The following is a 17,425-nucleotide window of genomic DNA, read 5'->3' as shown; positions in this document are numbered from 1 at the left end:
AAAAACTGGGATAGACAAAAAATAAAAAATAAATAAAAAGGCATATGTGAAAAGTCAGGAATTGAGAGGGGCATGATGATTCAAACTCAATACTGCTTGTTGATTTTTTAAAGGACCTAGTATACCATATAAACTACAAAATAACGTGAAACTTTAAAATCTTACTGAACCTTAAAAATGGTGTATAAATAATATAAGTATTGCTAGTATTTATTACATAATCTGTCTGTATATTTGCAATTACCTTGAGGTGGACCTGTTTGGTAATTAGAGGCAGGCCCGTTGTACGGCACATACTGAGCCGAATAACCCCCGGGCATCTGCTGACCCCCATAACCAGACTGCGGGTAGTCCTGGTAGCCAGATTGCGGCTGTCCGTAAGGAGAGGCCATATGAGGTTCCTGGTTGACATTCATTTTCAGTTCATCCCTAAACCTGAGAACATGGGAAAAAACACTGAGTGGACACTTGGACACTTATTTCTGAAAGACCAGCATTACTGCACAACCTGACAAATCCTGGGTTTACCATGCAAAAAAGTAAAGTTTTCTCTTCAACAACAGATCTAAAAAAAAAAAAAACAAAAAAAAAAAAAACGGTGTTCTCATCACTGAGGTGCATCAACGATAAAAACCTGCAGGTACTGCTCACACAGCCAACATTTATATTATAATAAAACCAGACTGTCTTAAATACACGCCTTCCACCACCTATCTTTCAGTCCTTGTATAAAAGTGGACTCTGCAATGGTCATAAAACTCTCTCACTATCTCTAAACTTAAAAAAATGATCTGATCATGAAACGCTTCATGATGGATACTATAGCAGCACCAACCCAACATGGACTTCTGAATAATTCAATGTTATCGACACTGTAACACTGTACAGCAGCCAGCGTGTGTGTAACGCTTCACTGACTGAAATGATACGCTGGTTACACCAGGTAAGAAGCAGCATTGGAGAACCAATTTCCTGGTATCACATAGTACTTTTTACATTTCGAAGTAGGATTACTGCAGACTTCCAATAACAAATAAAATGTCCAGATGTTAATGCTCACATAATATGAATCTAACCTAAACGTTGACTAGATATATGAATAGGCAACATGACAACATAATATTGTGAGAGGTTATTTCACATATTACATGTAGTGTTTGAACTTTTTTGAATTGCAATGAAATTACGTGTATTTCCCTCCCAATCCAAATTAAATCAAGAAATACATACAAAACATTACAAATAACACTGTAAGCAGTTTGGTGTGTGTAGTTTCTCAAAATAAACTTTTATGGATATTGTGATGAATATTGTCTTTTGCTGAAAAATGACTTGTATCGTGATATTTTTTTCCACACCCACCACATCGAAATCCATACAGGTAACATATAGTAATATTTTACACAAATCACCTACTCAGCTTGAACAGTTCACTAGCGAGCTTTAGCAGTTTACCTCCCCAGTACACCAGGCCACTGGAAACCAGTTGCGTAAAAAGAAACACCCTGAGCTAGCTAAACAACTAGCAAGCTAAAATGTTTGCCGAGCAAGCTAACAGGACAGGTTTATATATCTCTATATAAAAAGTAGAGCTAATAGGAATAATGAATGTGCGCTGCATAAATACTCAGCATTATCATGTAACGATGGCATGTTCCTGAAGCCGGTTCAGGACTAGCACCGGGCCTTTAACAGATAGCATCGATTTCAGACAAGACAGCGAGAGATCTTTAACCAAACACAACAAATAAAATACCAACAGCTAATCAAGCAGCCAGTGTTCCAAACGCGACACCACAAATCAGCCCCGAGTCTGGTCAAACAGGTCGAGATGACCTAAAGCCAGGTAGAAGAAACGCTAATGTTAGCAAGCCTGTTAGCCCAGAGCCAGGCAGGGGCAGGCAGACATTTCCCTCTTACCGCCACTCTAAACCGAGACGTTAAGAAGCGCTCCAGCGGGGAATCTGCTCCTTTTAGCGGATCACAGAGATCTACGCAGATTGTTCTGTAGTGAGGAGAAGCACAGCAGTCACCTCCCGGGATCGCGATCGACCACTAGCTCCTGCTTAATCCCTTTCTTTCCTCCTCGATTTTCTCCAGCCGTCGCATTAGCACCGCGATGACATTCGCGCCGGAAGCATAGCAACTTTGTGCCACGTCCACTTCCGGTTCCGTGAGCGTTTCATTTTTTTGTTGTTTTCTTTTGTTACGTCATCTGTCAGAGACCTACTAGATGCACGCGCGTCTATACACCATGCACGCCTACCAGTGTGTGTGCAAAGAGTTCCGGGTTCATCTTTAGAGACGACGGTATGTACAGATCCAGATCCAGATTTGTTTTTCTTTTCTTTTTATAATAAAATAGTTTTGCCTGTTGCGCTCGAGACTCGAGCTGGACATTAGTATGTTAATGATCCAATCATCGTCATATTTTTTATAGTGTACAGGGGCAAACAGTCTCAAAAATATGTTGTGTTACATTACACAAGTAGACCCGATCTGATGTTTTGGTCAGCTCTGAATAGATAGATACATAGATGGATGGATGAATATATATATTATACATTTATCTGCCATTCTTTAGATAGATGGATTGATCGATCAAAAGTGAGTGCAACCCTCACATTTCAGCAACTATTTTTTATTTAAGAGAAAAGAAACTTGGATATATGTTAGAGTAGTCAATGTACAGCTAGTATAACAATACAGGTTTACTGTCCAACATACAGCCATTATTGTCAAAATAACTGGCAAATAAAGTGCGTACACCCTAAATAAACATGTCAAAACTGTGTTCAAAGTGTCATTATTTTGTGTGAGCAACATTGTTATATAGCACTACCTTAATACTTTTGGGCATGTAATTTACCAGAGCTGCACATGTTGTTGCTGGGATCTTCTCTCACTCCTACATAATGACATCATAGAGCTGCTTGTCACTTGCTCAATAGCGTTCAGGTCTGGAGACATACTTAAAATAGACTATTGGGAATAATTTAATACATATTCATTGACAAAAATATATTAAAGCATAATAAATTAATTCTGATTCAGCCTATCTATCTATCTATCTATCTATCTATCTATCTATCTATCTATCTATCTATAAAAAATGTATGTATGTATGTATGTATGTATGTTAGTGTGAGAGAGAGAAAGAGAGAGAGTATACATTATTGGTTTCACAGGGAAATGTTTTCATGAGTCGTGAGGAAGTGGGAGAACCTTTAGATGGAACACACAATAGCCATAAGACCATGCACTGAAACAAGACATAAAACCTAAGCATAAACCAGACCCTGGAGCTGTGAAATGGGAATGCTACCTGTTGCTTCGCTGTGCCATCTACCGTATTTTTCGGACTATAAGCTGCTACTTTTTTCCTACCGTTTGAACCCCACGGCTTAAACAACGAAGCGGCTAATTTATAAATTTTTCCCGGTTTCACAAACTTCAAGCCAAAAAACTGAGCGTCATAACATTAGACCAATGAAATTCCCGAACGGAAACGAGAAAACGCACCTCACCTGTGTTCTGAGCTGCATGGCATCGAGAGAAAAAAAAGGTTTTTTTAAACGCACGACGATGCCAAAAGAAAAACTCCCAAAAGAAATAGTTGTGAAAGGAAGGAGGAAGACAGTGAACAATGACTTTCTTGGTCGGCTACTGTTTAGATACAAGCCGTTGTAGCGTGTTGAGTCTGGGTCATGGGAGAGCTCACTAACTTCAGTTACAACAGAAATCATATAAGCACAGACAGGTTTCCAAAACTCGTGCTTCTTTTATTTTTGTGTAACGTGTCTTTCGTTAAAGCCTGTGTAAAGTACATTGGTGTAGACACCTGTGGCTTATTTATGTTAAAAATACAAATATTTGTCAAATTCAGTGGGTGCGGCTTATATATGGGTGCGCTTTATAGTCCGGAAATTACGGTAAATACCTTCTTGCTTGACATGCTTGGTTGGCATGGGGTATTGTTAATGTTTGATATTTGATCCTCACAAGAAAATGCAGTTTAAACAAACGTTTCTATTATGTACACATACATCGTATACACACAACAGTCACATATTTAGACATGTAGTTGCATTCATGTCATCTGTATTTACTTATCAGTACAATACAAATAACTGACACAAGGCTTGTGCAGAAAACAATACAAATGTTTAAATATACTAATACATTTCAGGACCCATGCATTTCTACAATGTTTATGTTACAGATCACACAACAGGATCTGCCATGGATGTTTGTTTATTGTCAAGAAGCAAAAAACTAGTTCACTTGGATTTGAAAGGCGCGCCTCCAAGAATTAACTATCTACATGAGGTACAGAAAGAACAGATGTTTTTCTGCATGTTGCTTAGTCTTAGTACAGCCCTGTAGAACTTACTTCAACACTTTCATCCACAGTTACTTCACCTTTTTGCTGATCTGGGTGCAAATGGCATCCTTATTGAATATGAGGATATGTTTCCCTATGAAGGAGAGCTGAAGATCCTTCAGTCCAAATCTCACCCACCCTACAGGTAAAAAGACTTATGTATTTAAAACTTATCTTCGTATGTTTTACCCGAATTTCCATCAGGGATATGAGCTATTATATCCAATTGATGTCTATCTGATACCAGTGTTACTGATCTACATACAGCCGAGAAGAGATTATTGCCATTCAGGATGTTGCTTACTCCAGAGGGTTGGAGGTGATTCCTCTAGTTCAGACATTTGGACACCTTGAAGTGAGTGAGAGAGGTGAAACATGTTTGGTCCTGAAAAAAATCCCTGATGTCATATAGATGATAACTCTTGCATGTGGTACAACTACATAGACAGTTTGTGATGATTTTATTTTCATGACATACACTGGCTTGTATTACTTCTTCCTGCCAGTTTGTCTTAAAGCATAACACCTTCAGCAACATGCGAGAATTAAGACACTGTCTGGGAACCCTGAACCCACATAGCAAGCAAGGACTTGCTCTTATACTGGAAATGCTGCAGCAAGTCATGGGGCTTCACCCGAGGAGCACTTTTCTACACATTGGGGCAGACGAGGTACTGCACAAGTTTGACAAAGAGCTGTTTATTCTGAAATATGATTGATCAAAAAGCACTGAATAATTTTCCAGAACATCACATCACATCACACATGTTCTAATGTTATCACTTGTTCACATGAACTTATTTGTTAGAAACACAACAATCTTAACAAAAGGCATATAATAAATGAATACAATTTGTTTATTGTTGTTTTACGAGAAAAAAAACATGGTCCTTATACATTATGTTGAATATACGGTTGAAGCCTCTGTAAAGAAATGTTTATATTTGTATTTATGGAAGGAGTCTTCAGTATGAGCTCTTACAACAGTCAGCGTTTCCCCGGACATAGATGCAATTGTGTTGCAGTTTCTCTGTAACATGACAAGCTGTGATTTTTTGTCTAATTAACTACAAGTGAGAGAAAATACAGAAGCTAAATGATAAAGAGAACTTACTTGTCTTGAGGATTTTCCACAACATTAAATGTAATGTATTTATTAGCTATGAGTTATTCTTTAGTTGTAAATTGGTGTGTTCTAGAAGTAGAAAGCTTCCATGTGCTGTTTTCGGAAAATACTCAACTTTTGGTTCTCTCTGGCTGATTATTTTCATTTTCCATTAACTGCTTTTGATCCTGACCTATTTTTATAAATGATCATTTACTATCTCCCGCCTTTGTTAAATGTGTCAAGCATTACATTTTCTTCTCATGGTCTGTATCTTGTTGCAGCCCAGAAGTAGCAGCCCAGAGTAGGATATATCGTTTAATGAAGATGAATGTGGATCACTTTATTTGTATTTTCTGAGGTATACATGCTGGGACAAGGAGAGGAGTCGAAAGAGTGGTTAAGTGTTCCAGGTCACAATGTTGAAAAGCTGTTCCTTGATCATGTCACTAAGGTGGCAAAAGGAATTAAGGAGACTTACCCCAGCCTTAGTGTGATAATGTGGGACGACATGTTGAGGCACATGACCACTGCCACCATTAAAGGTAAACTTGCGTTAAGCCGTTTTGTTTTGTTAACAAGTGTATGTTGTATCAAATCACAGAATTGTTACAGTGTAACATTAACAGTCATGCTGTAAATGTGATGCATTTGTCAATTATAAGATCATTCAGTAGAGTTATTGAATATATATTGTATCTTTTTATTTTTAGATAGTGGCCTAATTGGACTTGTGCAGCCCATGCTGTGGGACTACAGTCCTACAATGGATGTGGCCCACAATAGTAAGTTTGTTTTTGCTAATGATTGCAGTTATTTTATTTCATTATTTTTTTTTTAGTTTTAAAAGCTGTGTGCCCCATTGGCTATTTTCTCCGATATAACGTATACAATTCCAGTATATGATTTTCCATTATAATGCATACTTTACTTATGCTAAAAATCATCACGTGTTCATATATAAAACATACATTGGAGATAGGAAAACATGTCAGGCCTGATACTGCTCTAGCATTTCTGGCCAATATTAATCTGTATAGAATATTGGCATAGCCTTAATTATATCTATATATAACTCAATTCAGACTGAAATAAAGAAAACATTATTAAACCTTTTTAAAGACTCGGGACAATAATCAGGCCCTTGTGACATTCCCCACCATTGTTGCGCATTTATTTATTCTATTAATTTCGCTGCTGTTACGGAAACAGCTGTATAATTATAAATACTTTTTTAATTAATAATCAAGTAATTATTGGAGAATGTACAATTTTAAGATGAATAAAACATCCATTGTCTCCACTCAGTTATGCTAATGGAGAAATACAAAGAAGCTGGTTTATCCCAACAGTGGATTGCGAGTTCTTTCAAAGGCTCCACCACTGTATACACATGTGTAACCAGCACACAAAGACATGTGGACAATCATGTTCAATGGTTAAAAGTGTTGTCTGGTCTTTCGCCTGGTGTGGATCTACAGGGCATTGCACTCACTGGCTGGCAAAGGTACCATGCTGTTTAGATTCTTAATCCAAGAATCTTGATATTTTAAAATAAAATATTCAGAATGATGTATGTTTACCTGTATATATCTATACTTATCTATATCTAGATATGATCATCTGTCTGTTCTATGTGAATTGATACCTCTTGGCTTGCACTCTCTTGCCTCATGTCTGCAGACTCTACAGCATGGTCTGTCTGTACAATTTGCACCTTTTTTGGAGCACATACTGTACCATTACTCTATAAAACATTAAACAGTTTTTATTAATAACACTATTAATGCCTTATAAATAAAGACAAAAATGAGACAAAAAATACTTAATAGAGCTCATGGCTATTTTTGCGTTTGCTTTAGGAAGCTTTACTCAGGAAGCACAGCACAAGGTGATGGAGGCACTTGGCACAGAAACAACTGAAGTTGGTGATATAGAGAGGTATTAAATGTTAATGATGTATATTGGGCATTCAGTGAAATTATGATGTATCTTCACTCCCCTGTGAAGGACTGGTATCACACTCGGGAAGTTTTCTCACGTTGCATCCATTTCCCCCTAGAGATCCAACAGAGAAGAGAAAATGCAAAATTTTTCAGGACACATCAATGATAAAATGAAAAGAATGATATCACAGTCCAAGCAGGTACCACATGCTTATTTAATTACTGTTTGTGTGTGTGTGTGTGTGTGTGTGTGTGTGTGTGTGTGTGTGTGTGTGTGTGTGTGTGTGTGTGTGTTTTTTATTTTGCGCAAGCGAAATATCTGCATAACAGTTTTAAAATAAAGGAATTTATTGAGTTATATATTTGCCATATTTTTTATCTGCATATTGCTTCAAAATATTTTAGAATTGAAAATCACTTTACATGCTACTTCAGACGTTTACTGTTGTACCTGTATGTTCAGTTTGTCTCAAGGATCCTCTCGCTCATATACTGGCATGAAATTTGCTGAACTTGTTGTACAGCTGACAGCCATGCTGGAGTCTGAAGATTTTAGACACTTTGAGAGCAATATGTAAGTCATTCAAATCATAACATCATTAACACCATTTATTCAGAATGTTAAATGATACTGATTTAATAAAGGATTTAATGTGAATGCATTTATAAAACGTTGCAACATATTTAACTGAACTTCTCATATGTATTTTGGACTTTTTTTTCCAGGTATGTGAGAGGCTGGTTCTCCCCTTATCAGAGGCAGCAGAAGACCGTCAACCCACTTATTGCACATCAAATTCAGAATCAGGCACAAATGTATGTTTTAAAGTGGTTTTATACTATGCACATTTACAGACAGTATTTATAATGCTAGGTTTAGTTAAATATCAGTGATAATTAATCATGTAGTTCTAGGCGTCAACAAACAAAAATCTTCCAGTTTCATTTGGACATCAAAACAAAAGCGACGTGCAAACAGCTCACACACCCTGTTTATAATCCTATAATATCTGCTCTATGAAATAACTATTACATGACTCACATTTTTTTATATTTATTTTTATACCAGGTTCCTGGAAACTGTAGAGCTCAAGGTGCAGGAGGTGAGGCAGGAGATGAAAGTGCTTTATCCAGACACAACAGTGGAGGAATGGGTTTCTCAGCATGTCACTCCAGTACTAAAGCCCATTCAAGTCTTACTGACTGATCTCCAAACTGCCTTGGATGATATGGGAATTTCCATCAGTGAATCTCACAGTGAACATTAAGTTTCAATTAATAAATTTTTTTTATAAATACAGAAATGTACATCTTTTATTGCTAGAAGAGTATAGTTGTTTGCTAATATTTTAGGTGATCGAATAGATATGCTAAATATTATTTACATTCATTATATAAATGGCAAATATTTTAACAAATTATTTTAGCTATATTTTTTTTGTTGATAGTGACTATTTGTTGAGGTTGTTGGCTCTCATCTGGTTGCATTTGTTCTCTGCTATAAACAGTTCATATCCGATTTAATATTAACCAAATAATGTGTACAATTCAGCTGTGAATTTATTGTGTAAATGTATTATTTTTAATATTAATTAAACATTATAATTTTTGTTTGACCATATCTTTGTTATATATATATATATATATATATATATATATATATATATATATATATATATATATATAATGTATGTGTATGTGTGTCAAAAATGAAAATATTGCATATTAATTCTAATTAATAATAAAATTATAGTCTGAATTTCTTTTGTGCATTTTAGAACCTAAATTCTCTATGAATACAAAGATTAATGAGAGGAGGGATGAACAAATGATGATATATATAAGCAAAATATATAATTGTCTGTTAAAAAAACAAACAAACAGCTTAGTACAAGCAGCTGCACAAATGGAGATCGACCATATTTCCAAAAGCTGATAATTTATTTATTAGCTTTCATATTGGCTTTATCAGCTTGTGTAAATTGATAAGTAAATGGTTAAGATTTTTTTATTATTATTATTATTATTATTATTATTACTTTTATAAGATGCAACACAAGTATGCTATTTCATGCTTTTTCATTCATTTATTTATGTTGGATTTTTTTTTTATTAATGAATGATTTATTTTATGATTATGTCAGACATGTGAATTCACTAGTTTGACCTGTGTTGGGCAGCTGATTAGGAGGCTGGACTTTACAGCAGGATAAATACAGTGAAAGAAATAAATGGTGTCACTTTAAGACGACAGCTAGAGGGAGGAGTACAAACCGGATTATATTTCGTTTTCCCAAAACAGTTCTTGTAGTTCGTACACGTTTATAGTTAGTAGTCCAATGGACTGGTCACTAAAACTGAATAAATTTAATTTAAACTTCTATAACTGAGGGAGAAACAAACAGCAGCAACATGTCAGTCTATAAATACTGACAACTTCTTCTGTATCAGGAATAAAAAATTAAAAAAGCAATACAGGTTTAATAAAAATCCTGATTATTACTGAGCATTTTTAAATAACGGATCCTATATTTGGAAATGCGTATATTATAAATATGTTTTGAGGAGGCTCGTAGCATTAATTTTACATTGGCTTCTCCGTGGCTTCTTTCTCCGCTTTTATTATGTATGGTGTAGCGGCACCCGGAAGTGATGGTTTTAAGTTCCTTCATAATATTAGGGCGCTTGCAGGAGTCGATTGAATAAACAAGGTGGATCAATGTCGCGTTTGATGAAACGATGAACTATGCCGTGGCGAGGGATTGTCTCTAATACATCACCGTTTTGATCGGGGTTATCAATGCGTGTAGGTTTTATTTGCTTAGTTTAACAACGCCTTGCAGACGAGCACTGGATTTAGAGGGGGGGGGGGGGTGTCAATTGTGGTCTGGCTTGCGAGCTGTTGTTGTATCCACAGTGTGTCATTTAGGTGAGATCCTAGCCACGTGGAGGAATTACTGATTACACGGACTATTGTATCATTTGGAGAGAATGGCAGAGCTACACATTGAAGCGAGTGCGGGCGGCCTCATTGAGCAGAGCGAGCACCGGGAGACCCGCGGCTCGGTTAGCATGCGCCTCCCGTCGCCCAGCTTTGTTCTTCCATCTCGGAGCGGTTCTGCCAGCCAGGGCCTGTCCGCGTCTAGAGCCGTGTTCGGTTTCCCAATGAAGAGCAGCCCCACATCCCCAACAGAGTCCACAGAAAAACCGGGGTCCCGGTGGGTCCGGCTCAATGTCGGAGGCACCTACTTCATCACAACCAAACAAACCCTATGCAGGGATCCCAAATCCTTCCTGTACCGACTTTGTCAGGAAGATCCTGATCTGGACTCGGATAAGGTGAGGTGGAGATGCAACGCTTTATACTCTGCTGTTTTATACTCATCTGTGTTAGTGACATAAAAGCTTAATTTTTGTTTATGATCGTGCAAATCAGACATTCACACATTTCCACTTAGAATCACCTGATAACTGTGTGTGGCAGCAGAAAATCCAGCAGGCAGATACGAGCAGATCCATCAAACTGTGCCCGATCAGAATTCAAACGAGGATAAGGCCAGAGAGAGTTGCCAAGATGCAGACATTAATTAAACCTATTCATTATCCCATCACCATCTATAGTTTATAGTGTGCAACCTATTTAGCGAAACTTGTCCCACTTCTGTGCCTTTCTTCCTCTTCTGCGCAATGTAGCTCTATGTAGGTCAAGGAGTAGAGAAATGAAGAACTGAAAGGTACCAATATAACTGTGCAGAGTGTCTGCAGGTATTCAGTTACTTTCAGAGTGTAAAAACATTTTGTCTGCAAGAGAAATATACAGTATATACCCTCATACAGAACTACAATCAAAACCGAAAACCTAGACTTTTATGTAGTTTTTTTTTTTTTATAATGTCAGAAATTTGCATTCACTAGTTTGGCCTGTTTTGGAAAGCTAGGACATGCTTTTTCATATCAATTATGTATCACATGTACAACCTTGCCTTGTGTCAGTGTTGCCGTATAATCCAGTAAGCAAGGAATGATTTTAAAACCCATTTATTGCTGTATGAACAAAATGATCAAATGTCCACCGATTAGAAATGTCTACAGTAATGACGGTTTTAGAATAATACAAAAAATATAATGATGGAAAATACATGCAGATGCATTAAAACTTTTATAAAGTATTTGTAATCGATACTGACAGTGTTGTAAAAATAAACTGTAATGTTTCTGGTGTCACTCCTGCTGCAAAGATAATAATACTCAATCCTGGGTGTATATGCGGCTTTATTTTTGTATGGGATCGTATTATACATATTGTTTCTCTGCACAGGATGAGACAGGAGCTTATTTGATTGATAGAGATCCCACGTACTTTGGACCTATCTTGAATTATCTGAGGCACGGAAAGCTGATCATCAACAAGAACCTTGCTGAGGAAGGTGAGGTAGACTATCTTGTGTGGTTTGTTATATTATAATAGCAGCATGCTGCGGGCTTTCTTAAGGGACTTTTTTTTGGGGGTTTTTTTGTGTAGAAAAAACACAGTGCAAAAATGATGGCTGTATTAATTGTTTAATCATTGTAGGGTAGAGAGTGTCTAAAACATGGTGTTTGTTTGATATTCTGTGATGATGGAGTTAAGCAATGTGAATTACACACTTTTGCCTGAGTACATAGTAAAACATGACCGGATCTGACGTTATAGGAGGATAATCGCAGACGGCGTGGTGTGATGTGGTTAACGCAAAGCTGAATTACTGATACCCCAAAGTTGTTTGTGCTCCAGTTATTTGCTGCAGTGTTTTAATCTTCTTATATGACAGCAGAGTTTTTAGTTTTTTAAGGTAACATTTTTCATTTGTTAAAATTTGACACATTTATATATTTTATCTGTACCAAGTTCAATTTAATGTTGTGGACCAGCCACAAAACAAAGTGTCATTCACTGTATTTTTTATAACAGCCATAAACCTCATTCCCTCTCCAGCCTCTCATACTTTCTTTTAATGTTGAGGGGGGGAAAAACAGCTCATGTTACAGAGAAACCTCAAAACCCTGAACACACTGTCGTGCCAGACAACTTAGAGGAACATCTGTACTTCTGGTTTGCTGGCACTGAAGAGATCTTTCAAACTGCTTTACAGCAACCTCTACCATAACATTGATTGGATTTTTAAATTTGTTTATGTGGCACGTCCGCATACAAGTATACTTAGATTGTCCTATATAAAGCTTCATTTTATAATGAAAGCATTAAGACATTGTAGTCAGAGCTTTTTTTATATAAAAAATAAACTGTGGTACAATGGAGCACATTGTTTTATCTTGTGCATTTTAAACTTTCAGTGATCTATAACATATGTTGTTGACAAATTTTGTTAACTGCAAGATGCTTACATTTAAAGGAATAAGATAAAAAAGACTGCCAGTGTGAGCATTCCTTCACATCTTGTTGTCTTAAATACTTTCGAATTGTCTTGTAAATAAAATCTTACAATGCTGTCCCTTCTGGCTCCTGCAGGTGTTCTAGAGGAAGCTGAGTTTTATAACATTGCGTCATTGGTGAGGCTGGTAAAGGAGAGGATACGAGACAATGAGAACAGGACGTCTCAGGTGTGTGAGAGAATGTAGCCAGGATAAAGGGTGCTTTGTGAGCTTGGTTCTTGGCAGGTCAGCCGAGAAAATGGATTTAAGTCCCAGAGCTGGACTTTAAGTTAGCAATTTACAAAATGCACCATCAGTTCGTTATCATAAGGAGCATGCCCCTTCTGTCTTTTTGCTTTATAATCAAATAAGTAAAAAATTATTATGTTAATAACAGGTAGTTTGGGGGAGTGGTAGCTCACTGGTTAAGGTTACTGATCGGAAGGCGGGGGGTTTAAGCCCCGGTATCGCCTAGCTGCCACTCTTGGGCCCTTGAGCAAGGCCCTTAACCCTCTGTGCTCGAGGGGCACTGTATCGTGGCTGACCCCGTGCTCTGTCCTCAGCTTCCAAATGAGCTGGGATATGCGAGGAAAAGAATTCTACTGTGCTTTAATGTATATATGATGAATAAAGGCTCTTCTTCTTCTTCCCCTTCTTCTTCTTTTCTAACTTTCAGAAAAATAACTATGGATGGTGCAAAAATAAACAAACGTGAATGCAATATATGGACAAAAGTCCTTGGATGCCTGTTACAACACAGTTGCACCTTTTTTCAGCATAAAAGCATATGAAGATATGGTTTACATGGTTTGGCGTGAAAGATCTTGAGTGGCCTGCTGAAGAGCTCTGAACTAAATTTTACTGAACACCTTGGGAGGAATTGGAACACTGACTGCACCCCTACATCAATACCTGCCTTTATTAACACCCTTGTGGCTGAAAGAGCACAAATATCTATAACCACACTGTAAAATCTAGTGGGAAATTTTTCCCAGAAGAGTGAAGGTTATAATAGCAACAAATGGGGATTAAATATGGCATGGGATGTTTAAAAAGCACATATAAATCAAATGTTCAGGTGTCCACAATCTTTTGTCCATTTAGTGTATAACGGTATGTGACAGGGGAAATCTTAAGTACTATTTCACTGCTTCTTGAATCTTTTCTTCTATATTGGTGTATAAAAGCTTGTTTTTGACTGCATTTAAGTCTAGATTGTGTTTTTTTCCCCCCTTTAAATAAAGGTCCTTAAAAGATCTCTTTGTATTTGCAGGGCCCAGTGAAACATGTGTATCGTGTACTTCAGTGCCAAGAAGAGGAACTCACCCAGATGGTCTCCACAATGTCTGATGGGTGGAAGTTTGAGCAGGTGAGCTGGCCTTTGTGTACTCAACCCTTTGTTTAGTTTCTTTTTATGTGAGGACCTGTTAAGCGTAGTGCAGGTCACATGCAATAGCACACTGACATTCGGAATATATAGCCCCCTATTCACTGAACTGGTCTGTTAACCTTTTATTTTTACTGTGAAAATTTTTTTTTTCTCCATTATTACTTTGGCAATTGCATTTGCTCAGTGGAAGTCCACAGCTGTAATTTCACTCTATGTGAATTGTGCTTTAATTAGATAAAAGCTTGGCTATTTATCTATTCATTCACTCTAAAGAACTGCAAAGCTCTTGTGAGGCTTCTGTTTTTAGACCGATGTTTTTTAGATTTCAAGCTTGCATGACGTAAATTGACGTAAATTGAAATCTCCTCGCATTTATTTAAAGAGATGTTTATGTTGCCTTGATTTTAATGAAACATATTTATTTTTCTAGCTTATAAGCATTGGCTCCTCTTACAACTACGGAAATGAGGACCAAGCGGAGTTCCTGTGTGTGGTTTCCCGGGAACTTAACAACTCCACTAATGGGATTGTTATTGAGCCAACTGAGAAAGCTAAGGTGAGTGCAAAGTTAATGTTTGTTCAAAATTTTTTATATCACATTTATTCAAAATCTGATCTTGTTTAGATTAGTGCTAAATCTAATGCTAATTTTTAAAACGACGAAAAATGTAACAATAACAAGATTTTTTTACTTGGGTTTATTTAATTATATTTATAATTAAATTATGATGTTAAATTTTAAAAAATAATTTAAAACAAATAATGTGAACTATTTCTTTAAATTAGACAACCTTAAATAAAATCGAAAAAAAAAAAAAAATAATATATATATATATATATATATATATATATATATATATATATATATATATATATATATATATATATATATATAACTAAATTGTGTTTATTATTGAAAGAAGCAAAAGAACAGTTCATCTGCTTAGAATCGATTCGAAAAGCTTTACTACTGACCAAAATTGCATAACGCACATTCTGATCCGCACAAATGCATTATTAAGACAGGATATATGAATTATAAATGTACTGACCAAAAAGCCTAAGTATAGGAGCAATTTGTAAAAAAAAAAAAAAAAGATTATTTGAGCATATGTTCTATCATTTTATCCCTTAGAGTTGGCGTTAAAACAACCTTTTTTATGTCCAACATTGCAAGTGATAATGGTTTGACCTATAGTAGAAGAGATAAATATATACAAGTTTAATAATAATGGTTCAACTCGGGACATCATGCTCTCAAGACAATTCACTCTGACCATATTTGAACTATTTATATGTTAAATTCTTACTATCAAAACACAATGGGAGGAGTGTCGTATAAACTGTATACTAAATTTAGATATTTTAGATAATATCTGTCGAACTCAAGGCCCGATGTACAAATTATATCCGGCCTGCAAGATCATTTTATATTGATCTATTATTATTGTTATTAATAGCCCGGCGTTATGAAGCGCTGATAACACACAAACAACAGATCCCATAATGCAGCGCTTCAGCTGCCTTGCCGAACGCTACCTAAAGTGTGCTTTGAGTTTTGGCCCCCTATGCAATTGAGTTTGACACCCCTGTTTTAGATCATCTAGATAATATCAGGATATTTTAGATATTTCCATTGAACACATTTTTAGTTTAAATTGAAGAGCATTAGTGCATGCTACAGCATGTTTAATAACTAATCACTATTGAAATGTCATTCCTTAGTGCACATTAACCTCAAATGTGTATCCTGTAATGCATATCATATGTTTAAGAAGGCTATTTGACCTTTTTCACATAGATTCTTCAGGAGAGAGGATCCCGGATGTAAGGAGACCTTTTAAGCTGTGCTGACACAGATCCCCCCCCTCCCCTCCTCTCCTCTCTTCTAGTTTCTCTTCTTTAACCATACAGCTGACTCAATCAGCTCACATGGCTACCCTTCCTTTCTATCACCCTCCTCCCTTGTGCCTTTCCACATTGGGGGGTGTCCCCCTCCCTGCAGTGCTGCAACATCACCCATCCAGCACCATCACCTGAGGTCACTGCTGTTATAAAAAAAAAAAAAAAAAAAAGACAAAGTACAAAGTTAGAAGATCTGTGATGATGCAGGACTCACTATGATGACTGGGGGGGAGTCCAAGTAATATTTGGGTCTGTCACTATAACAACTGATGTAGTCATCTACAATGCCTCGGAACTTGATCATTAATCGCCTTCATATCCTCGTCATAATCATCTATAGACTTTGTCATTGCTGGCATGCTAGTTACAAGGGATGCCTGTGCCCTGGTCAGCTAGGCTGTGTTATCATCATCAAAATCTCCTCAGGACTTCCAGGGGTGCAAAAAAAAAAAACCTAGTAGAAAAAAAAGCAGAAATGTTTGCCCCCTACACCCTTCTCATATTAAGCACATTTACTCACTGTGTAAAACCGAGCGAGTGTATAAGTTAATATCAGCAGCAACACTCACTCGTTATCATTTCAGTGTCTACCACAGCCTGGCTTGGCCTTTGAACATGCAGAGCCATTTTTGTATTGTAGTGTATCTTTTTATTTCACTGTTTCCCCTTGTGTTTGACCCACCTGAATTCATTGAAGGGTATCGGATGTTCCAAGTCACGTTGGAGGTGTTTATTCATCCCCTCATGACATGTGCGCGTCAAAAAAGAAACATGCAATGCTGATGGTGTGAAAAGATTATGAACATGGTTTTGTTACACTAGAGTTTGTTAGAAAACCAGTTTATATATCGTAACAGTCACATTTGACTAAGGAAGCTTATGAATCAACTTGTGCTCCTAGTTAGTTTTGTCCAGTGCCTCATCACTTATTTGCGTATGTAAATGATTATTTTTTTGTTTGTGTGTTGTGTTCTCCCTCTGGCTATTCTTATGCGACTGGAAAACTGGCACTCCATAGTCTTATTTCACACTATTTCTCAAAATATTTTTGTTTCTCTCTCTCTATATATATAAGTGCATCAGTTCTTTTTGTCACAAATAAGCTCCATGAGACTGTTGATGGACAACATGCTCATACGATTTTTGAGTCACTGCAGAACTCTTTTCTGTACTATGATTGTTCATCTTTTTTCGACTTGGTAAGATCAGCTCTAGTTCTTGATAGAACTCTATTTTTATTTTGGCTGTTTAACTGTTCTATCTCATATTTAAAAAAAGAAAAA

The 17,425-nt window shown here is 36.7% G+C and overlaps 3 protein-coding genes and 1 long non-coding RNA gene across 14 annotated transcripts in view; 2 read left to right on the top strand and 2 right to left on the bottom strand.

The window, feature by feature from the left end:
- The window catches only part of sec24c (SEC24 homolog C, COPII coat complex component), an 18,580-nt gene extending 16,377 nt beyond the window's left edge, over positions 1-2,203 (bottom strand). For 3 of the 11 annotated variants that reach the window (XM_083557631.1, XM_083557633.1, XM_083557629.1), the window contains exons 1-2: positions 1,921-2,140; positions 245-429 (exon numbers count right to left, since the gene is read on the bottom strand). In XM_083557631.1, the coding sequence (XP_083413757.1) occupies positions 245-416 (172 nt within the window). In that variant the 5' untranslated portion in view covers positions 417-429; positions 1,921-2,140. Of the gene's footprint in view, positions 1-244; positions 436-1,920 lie in introns of all 11 variants that reach the window. The other 8 variants (XM_083557636.1, XM_083557638.1, XM_083557637.1 and 5 more) reach the window with 7 other exon arrangements.
- On the top strand, positions 2,151-9,044 carry hexd (hexosaminidase d). Its single transcript, XM_083557639.1, has 13 exons — positions 2,151-2,310; positions 4,223-4,329; positions 4,414-4,529; positions 4,652-4,739; positions 4,891-5,055; positions 5,851-6,034; positions 6,203-6,274; positions 6,798-6,996; positions 7,103-7,185; positions 7,352-7,430; positions 7,899-8,009; positions 8,162-8,251; positions 8,505-9,044. Exons 2-13 carry the CDS (start codon positions 4,243-4,245, stop codon positions 8,701-8,703), a joined length of 1,473 nt encoding a protein of 490 aa, XP_083413765.1. The 5' UTR covers positions 2,151-2,310; positions 4,223-4,242; the 3' UTR covers positions 8,704-9,044.
- Positions 7,334-11,015, bottom strand: LOC310735072. The gene is made up of 2 exons (XR_014536215.1): positions 10,900-11,015; positions 7,334-7,547 (listed from the first exon to the last, which is right to left on the bottom strand). It is a non-coding gene; the product is annotated as an uncharacterized lncRNA (long non-coding RNA).
- On the top strand, positions 9,934-17,425 carry kctd2 (potassium channel tetramerization domain containing 2). Its single transcript, XM_083557640.1, has 6 exons — positions 9,934-10,774; positions 11,754-11,862; positions 12,945-13,036; positions 14,121-14,216; positions 14,668-14,793; positions 16,039-17,425. The coding sequence occupies exons 1-6, from the start codon at positions 10,427-10,429 to the stop codon at positions 16,066-16,068; spliced, it is 801 nt and encodes a 266-aa protein (XP_083413766.1). The 5' UTR covers positions 9,934-10,426; the 3' UTR covers positions 16,069-17,425.

The sequence above is a fragment of the Silurus aristotelis genome (assembly GCF_946808225.1).
Source record: "Silurus aristotelis genome assembly, chromosome: 12".
NCBI lineage: Eukaryota > Metazoa > Chordata > Actinopteri > Siluriformes > Siluridae > Silurus > Silurus aristotelis.
This window is presented reverse-complemented; position numbering and strand designations above follow the sequence as displayed.